The sequence below is a fragment of the Gavialis gangeticus genome, unplaced genomic scaffold (genome assembly GCF_001723915.1).
Source record: "Gavialis gangeticus isolate Ggan-Ray unplaced genomic scaffold, GavGan_comp1, whole genome shotgun sequence".
Classification (NCBI taxonomy): Eukaryota; Metazoa; Chordata; order Crocodylia; family Gavialidae; genus Gavialis; species Gavialis gangeticus.
Genome location: NW_017729027.1, coordinates 283,465 through 291,605, shown reverse-complemented (window position 1 = coordinate 291,605; position 8,141 = coordinate 283,465). Strand labels below are relative to the sequence as shown.

The 8,141-nt window shown below is 44.8% G+C and overlaps 1 protein-coding gene across 3 annotated transcripts in view; it reads left to right on the top strand.

The window, feature by feature from the left end:
- The window catches only part of ANKRD6 (ankyrin repeat domain 6), a 165,219-nt gene that overhangs the window by 151,518 nt on the left and 5,560 nt on the right, over positions 1–8,141 (top strand). For all 3 annotated transcript variants that reach the window (XM_019520346.1, XM_019520348.1, XM_019520347.1), the window contains 2 exons: positions 5,901–6,225; positions 7,540–8,089. In XM_019520346.1, coding sequence (XP_019375891.1) covers positions 5,901–6,225; positions 7,540–8,089 — 875 coding nt within the window. The remainder of the gene's footprint in view (positions 1–5,900; positions 6,226–7,539; positions 8,090–8,141) is intronic.

Genomic DNA, 8,141 nt, shown 5'->3' with positions numbered 1-8,141 from the left:
AGGGTTAGAGGCTACGGGACCTGAACCTGTTCAGCCTCCACAAGGGAAGGCTGAGGGGGGATCTAGTGGCCATCTACAAACTAGTCAGAGGGGACCAGCAGGCACTGGGGGAGTCCCTGTTCCCCCGAGCACTGCCAGGAGTGACTAGGAATAATGGTCACAAGCTGGCAGAGGGTAAATTCAGATTAGACATCAGGAGGTGCTACTTCACAGCTAGGGAGGCTAGGATCTGGAACCAACTTCCAAGCGAAGTGGTGCTGGCTCCAACCCAGGGGTCTTTAAGAGGAGGCTAGACGAACACCTTGCTGGGGTCGTTTGACCCCAGTACTCTTTCCTGCCATGACAGGGGGTCGGACTTGATGATCTGCTCAGGTTCCTTCCGACCCTACAAACTATGAAACTATAAAACCTGGGCTAGACTTGTGCAACTGAACTGGAGTGTCAGGACACTGGATCTCTAACAAAGACTACTTTTCCATAAAAACACAACAACTTCCCTTGCCTTTTCAACCTTCAGTATACCAGCTCCTGTAATATCATTGTTTTACTTGTTTTCTAGAAGGACTAGAGAAGATGCAGAGAAGGGCAACAAGGATGATTAGTGATATGAAGGGGCATCCATATGAGGAGAGTCTAAGGAGACTAGCCCTGTTTAGTTTAGAAAAGATGCTTGCGGATAGACATGAGAAGGGTTTACAAAATACTAAATGGCAAAGAGAAAGTTAACAGAGATTTATTATTTTCTGTCTGTCTCAATACAAGAATTGGGGGTCACAAAACAAAACCAACAGGTAGTAAGTTTAAAACTAACAAAAGGAAGTTCTTTTCCCACAGCATGTCATGGAAGTGTGGAGCTCATTGACACAAAATGTTGTGGAAGCTGACAGTTTAGTCAAATTGAGAAGACATTGAACAAATTATTGGAGGAAAGGTGCATCAGTAGCTATTGAGCGTGGGTACTGGGGACACAGCCTCTGAATCAGAACTTCCTAGACCCTAAATGCTGGAGGCTGCAAGTGAGAGAGGAACAGTGAAAAAACTATGGTCATACCCAGTTCACTGTCCCTTTCAACATCCACTTTCTGCCACTGCATGAGGGCCTTGTTACACATTACAGTTAGTACACGTTAATTTTATTTGGGTGTTAAAATTAGCATGTTCTTTGAGCTGCCCCACATTTAGGGTTAATGCCCCCTATAACGTGACCTCTGACCTGCCCTGAGAGGGCTGGTGAGCAGAGGTGTGTCTAGGAGTCAAGCTGGCTCTGTGCCTGCCCAACTTGCATGCTCTCAGAGGCAAGGTATGTGGCCCAGATTCATAGAATCATAGAAAATGAAGTTAGAAGGGGCCTCTGGTCATCTAGTCCACCCCCCTGCTCAAAGCAGGACCATCCCCAACTAGATCATCCCAACCAGGGCTTTGTCTAGCTGGGTCTTAAAAACCTCCAAGAGTGGAGACTGTACAACCTCTCTGGGTAGCCTGTTCCTGTGCTTTCATAGATGTCATAGACATTAGGGCTGGAAGGGACCTCAGAAGATCATTGAGTCTAGCCCCCTGCCCCAGGGGCAGGAAGTTGGCTGGGGTCACAGGATCCCAGCAAGATAAATGTCCAATTGGTTAGATATTAGGAAAAACTTCTCACTTTATTACCTTCCAAGTGAGAATTTTTTCGTATTATCTAACCTAAACTTCCCTTGCTGCAACTTGAAACCATTGCTCCTTGTTCTGTCATCTGTCATCACTAAGAAGAGTCTAGGTCCATCCTCGTTGAAACCAGCCTTCAGGTAGTTGAAGGCTGCTATTAAATCCCTGCTCAGTTTTCTCTTGTCCAGACTAAATAAGCCCAGTTCCCTCAGCCTCTCCTCAAAAGTCAGGTGCCCCAGCCCCATAACCATTTTTATTACCCTTGGCTGAACTGTTTTCAATTTGTTTACATCCTTTCTGTAGTGGGGGACCCAAAACTGGAGATAGTGCTCCAGATGTGGCCTCACCAGTGCCAGATAGAGGGGAATAATCACTTCCCTTAATCTCCTGGCAAAGCTTCTACTAATGCAGCCCAGGATGCCGTTAGCCTTCTTCACAACAAGGATGCACTGTTGGCCCACATTCAGTTTATTGTCCACTGTAACCCCCAGGTCCTTTACTGCACAGCTGCTGCCCAGCCAGTCAGCCCCAAGCTTGTACTGGTGCATGGGATTGTTCCATCCTAAGTGCAGGACTTCGCACTTCTCCTTATTGAACTTCATGAAATTTATTTTGGTCCCATTCTCCAATTTGTTGAAGTCTATTTGAATCCTAGCCCTACCCTCCAGCATATCTACTACTCCCCCCCAGCTTAGTGTCATCTGCAAACTTGCTGAGGGTGCGCTCCATCCCACCTTCAAGGTTATTGATGAAGATATTGAACAGAACCAGACCCAGGACTAAACCCTGGGGCACTCCACATGATACCAGCTGCCAACTAGACATCAAGCTGTTGACTACTACCTTCTGAACCTAATGATGCAGCCAGTTTTCTACCCATCTTACAGTCCATTCATCCAACCCATACTTCCTTAGCTTGCTTGCAAGAATGTTGTGGGAGACTGTATCAAAGCCTTGCTAAAGTTAAGGTATATCACATCCACAGAACCAGTCATCTCATCATAGAAGGCAATTAAGCTGGTCAGGCATGACTTGACCTTGGTGAATCCATGCTAACTGTTCCTAATCACCTTCTTCTCCAAGTGTTTAGAAATGGATTTCTTGAGGTCCTGCTCCATGATTTTTCCACACACTAAGGGGAGGCTGACCAGTCTGTAGTGCCCTGGATCCTCCTTCTCTTTCTTAAAGATGGGCACTATATTTGCCCTTTTCAAATCGTCTGGGACCTCTTTGGCTAGCAGCTTTGCAACCACGTCAGCTAACTCCCTCAGCCCCCCTGGTCCAGTCCCATGGACTTGTACATGTCTAGCTTTTCTAAAAAGCCCCTAACCTGTTCTTTCACCACAGTTGGCTTCTCATCTTCTCTGCAAACTGCTGCCAGGCTGGGAGCTGACCTTGCCTGTGAAGATTGAAGTGAAAAAGGCATTGAGTACTTCAGCCTGTTTTGCATCCTCTGTCACTAGATTGCCTTTGCCATTCAGTAAGGGACCCACACTTTCCCTGATCTTCCTCTTGTGGCTGACCTACTTGTAGAAACCCTTCTTGTTACCTTTCTCATCCCTTCCTAGCTGCAATTTCAGTTATGCTTTGGCCTTCCTGATTTCATTCCTGCGGGCCTGAGCAATAATCTTTTATTCCTCCCTAGTTTTTTGTCCAAATTTCCACTTCTTATAAATTTCCTTTTTTGTGTTTTAGCTCATTGAAGAGTTCCCTGCTAAGCCAAGCTGGTCTTCTGCCATACTTGCTAGTCTTCCTGCACATCGGGATGATTTGTTCCTGTGCCCTCAGTAAGGTTTCTTTAAAGTACAGCCAGCTCTCCTGGACTCTTTTCCCCCTCAGACTGGCCTCCCAGGGGATCGAGCCCATCAGTTCCCTGAGTGACCTGAAGTTTACTTTTTGAAAGTCCAGGGTCATTACTCTGCTGTTCTCTAAGTCCCACTGGGCCTGCCAGCCCCAGCCTGCCTGCAGTCTGCACCCCTGCTGCCCCCGCCATTCAGATCGAGCCCATCACCCCACCTCTGCGAGCCTGGATTGCCATTGTCCCCCCATCAAGCCTGGGAACCTCTCCCTGCCACTCAGGACTCTCTGTTGTGTGTCCCGTCCCCACCCCCCGCCCTTGTGGCTCGCCTCCACACCCCATGTCCCCTGGCTCACCTACAATTGATGCTGTCCCCAGGGAGCAACAGGGAAAGGGAACTGGGCCATGGCTGCTCTTCTGGCTGAGCCCAGCCCAGAGAATTCAGCAGAAGTGGGTGGGTTCCTCTTCCCTGCTTGTTGCCCCAGGACAGCGCTGGAAGCCACAGATGATCTGTGAGGGCCGAGGGGGAGCCCCAGGGGCTGGGAAATGCCTGGAATGGGAATGGAGGGGAGAATTTACCTTTAGATTCCACCCCCATCCCTCACTGTCACAGTGGGGGACGATAGAGCAGGTAGGAGCGGTGCCTCCAGGGATGCTGGAGGATCGCTCCCAACCGGTTTTGCCCTGGTGGAGTAGTCACACATCACTACGACAGGAGATGCCAAAAACCAGTTACAGATAATTCTCAATGGAAGAAGTTAATCTCCAAGCCACCCAGAGGGCCCTTAGCATGCGTTTCCCTGTCCTAATGTGTGAACACTTCTGTTTTATGCGCTCTTAACATGTATTTTAAGTGAATGTATAACAACACCCTGACACAGGATACCGGGCAAGATGGACCTATGGTCTGTCTCAGTAAATGGCAGTTCTAATGTTCTTACGTTCTTGTCACCAATGAGTTTTCAAGATACTGGAGGCTTGAAAACTGAATGTAAAAAAACCCAGCTTTTCCAGTATTTCAGATCTTCTTTCTACACCTTTTAAAACAACAGCAATAGAAAGTCACAAGCTCAGGCTTTTCCTCCTTGTAATCTGTGTGGTTTCTCCACCGAGAAGATCCCTTTTCTGCTCTTCTTCCTTTCTTTCTATGGTATTTCTGTGTCCTTTTCTTAAATAAAGGATGTTCATGGAGTGAAACAGGAAGAAGTGAAACAGGTCTTCTGCCACAGCATTATGGCAATAGCACAGTTTCCTCAATTTAAGCAACGTTTCAAATTTGAGCCCTTTTATGCTCAATGGGGAAATAATTATGCTGGTTTCTTTCACAGAAAGCAGGTGAACAAGAATAGATATTCCAGTATACCCAGCTACACCCACCTAGTCTCCTGCCCTAGCTTCTCTGCAGACTCTGAAAATTTGATGGAGAGGAGAGGTTAGGGAAAATCTTCTTGGCCTCTCATGCAGGGCCAGTTAGTGCTTTTTAAAAGGGAGTAAATTATCTTGGCACCCTTTTGTAAAGCCACCGGTAAGCTGTGATATGATCTATTAGGACAATCGGGTCCAGGTGTACTGTACCTGTAGGAACAGATATAATCTCCCTGTCTGACATATCTGTCATTCCCAAAATAATTTTTTCATAGAAAGTACTTACAAAGATGAGTAAAAAGTAGAGCAGCCTCAAGGCTGATAAGAAGAGGCATAGGTATTAAATTGCCTTGTCAGCTTACAATTTTGGGAGCTAGCCTATGAATACTGAGAAAACCTGTGCTTATACATGTACAAGTAATCAATCTCCTAAGAATACTGAAAGGGAAAGAGATCACCAATGGTATGTGACAAGCAATCGGGATTAACATTCTTGTTCTCTTAGGGCCTTATCCAAAATCAGTGAAAAGACTGGATTAGCCCTTTTATAAAGCCCTTAGGCAGAAGCTTTTTATTTGCATGTCCCAAACTTACAATGACATATAAATAACAGGAAAATAAGAGTAAATGGAAGAATATTCTTTCTTTGTAATTGAGTTCCTAATGCATTTTAAAATGTTTGCTGGCAGACAGCTTTCTAATGTTGGGAATATGGGTATTCGGTTAAGAATTTTTCTAACTTGAAAGCTCTTCGTTGATTATAATTTAGCACTGATCTCTGATTTTATAGCACAAAATTAACAATGAGGAGCACAGATCAGCACTGGTATTAAAATGTGTGCGCATGTACTGTTGAAGCAGTTGATTTGACTTCCCGCTTTAAAACCTGGCAGCTCTGACTGTATGTCACAATGTAATGTTACTAAATTTATTTATAGCACAAGAAAATTACCAGTGATTGTACATTTATACATACTCAGCCTTATCATGCATGGACAAAAGGCTGCATCTGAGATAACATGAATGGATTTAAAATGTGGAAAGTTAAATTAAAAATGGGTTCATTTCATTGTCCAATTCATATTTTTCACAGATTTCTTTGGTGGATGAATTGAAAACCTGGTGCATGCTAAAGATTCAGAATCTGGAACTCAAGCTTTCCGGAGATTCTAGATCTTCAAGACCAAAATCAACTCTGTCAACTTGTGAGTCCCTCACTGAGACCCTGGATACAGAGAATCCCCATAGTGCCAAGGATAGTAAAACTAACCAGACTCCACTGCAGTCAGAGGGTTCACAGCACCATTCCTATATCACTCTTCAGAACAGTCTCTCAGAAGACATGGGCAGGAGTAAAGGCCAAATATCAGAACAAAGTTTTGGAAAGCATTATTTTGTTCCACAAGACAGCATGTCAGGTACAATCCTCTTTGGTATTTTGGTGTAGTATTCAGAACCCAAGTGCTGATTAACTGTGGGATGTTTTACAGTGCCGAGTATATTAACACAAGCCATATGCTTTCAGTCACCCATACATCCCTTCCCTACCTCCATAGAGAGACTTCCGGTTAGAACATACTGGGCGCATGTACACATGCTGATTTAAGGTGCTTTAGCTCAATTTAAGGCGCATTAAGGGTACGCGTCTACACGTGCGCGCCCTTGATGTGCTTTAAAAATGGTGATATTAGGCTAGTCATGCTTAAATTTGATACCTGGAAAAGCAGGTATTAAATTTAGGCATGAATAGCTAAAGTGCATTAACATACATGTAGACGTGTTAAGGCACATTAACACTGTGTATGGACTGACTTGGGAGTAACTTTAGTTCCATATCAGTCTGTGCACACGGCGTTAATGTGTTTTAACACATGTACATGTAGATGCGAGCCTAAATCACCTTAATGTGCATTAAGCTGATACGTATTAAATTTAGGTGTGTCTAAATGCATGTGTAGACACACCCCTGCCTCCTTCAAGGCAGCTACCAACACTGCAGGGCTCAACTGACAGAAGTTCACTGTCTCGTCTTTTCTTGAGACTTCCAGTTTATTTTATCTTTGAAGCCAGATCTTCTGAGGATGCAAACCAAAATTGTTTCTTTGAAGTTTCTACCAGTTTAGGGGATAGCAAGGGGCTGGATCTCTTCCAACCCAGGGTCTGGCATAAGTTTGCACCAAATTGCTTGCATTGAATTAAGCATGTTATACTCAGCTGTTACAAATGTATAGACCCCTATTTCTTAGGTAAAACCTACCATTTTATGGGGACTGTACTCCATGATCACCATAGGGATACATGGTTTTCTGATTGTTGCGTTTCTGCAGGAGCAGTCTTGGATTCACAAAAGAATAAGCACTGTGCCATCTAGCCATGAACCTACATTTGCAGCTCTTTGCCACGCACCCACATGCCTTGTATAGTGGAGATGGGGAGGTTTAGATGCCCAAGAATGAGATTAAGAGGAGCCAGAATATTAAGCAGGGACCTGGTGGCATCAGCTAGTTAGAAATGCTGAGGAGAGGGGTGTGAGTAAATATGTTCATTTTGATAAGATTGTGAAGTTACTCATACAAAGGTGGAATAAGACAATAATAGTATAAGATTCTCCAAACTGTATAGCATTGTGTGAGAGAGAACTTGTCCTTCACAGCCTTCAGAACACATGCTATTTCTCCTTCATGATTCCCTATACAAAAAAATATCTGCCCAGAACTGTGTTTTTCTTACAGGTGGAGAACAACAATTGGTAGCCACTGGTTCAGCTCCTTCTGCAGTTGCTCCTCAAGCTGTTAGGCCTAAGGACAAAGCTGTTAGCTCTGCTGCTATCAACTGGTTCCAGCAGGAGCTGCCATCATCAGAGCTTTTAGGTTCCAAATTAAAACATGTTAAGGTACAAACTGCTTTGCAGCCCTTGACAGAACTTGCAAAAACTGAGCAACAGAGTGTCTACTTTATAAACAAAGGAACTCAGACAAAGAAATCTAGCAAGGGTGGGCAGTCAAGACACAGGCCTCAGCAGCACTCAGTAACACATCAGACCCAGCAGCAGCAGCCACCTGCTCTGCCTTCGGGTGATCATTCCACTCCTCAGATCAGAGACACTTCCCAAGCGCTAGAGATTACTCAGTACTTTTTTGAGGCCGTTTCCACTCAAATGGAAAAGTGGTATGAACGCAAGATTGAAGAAGCCCGGTGCCAAGCTAATCAGAAAGCGCAGCAGGACAAAGCTGCACTCAAAGAACATATTAAAAGTTTAGAGGAGGAGCTCAATAAATTAAGGACAGGCAGCAGAAAGGGCAGGCATGAGGGACAGGCATGGGGGGACAATGGG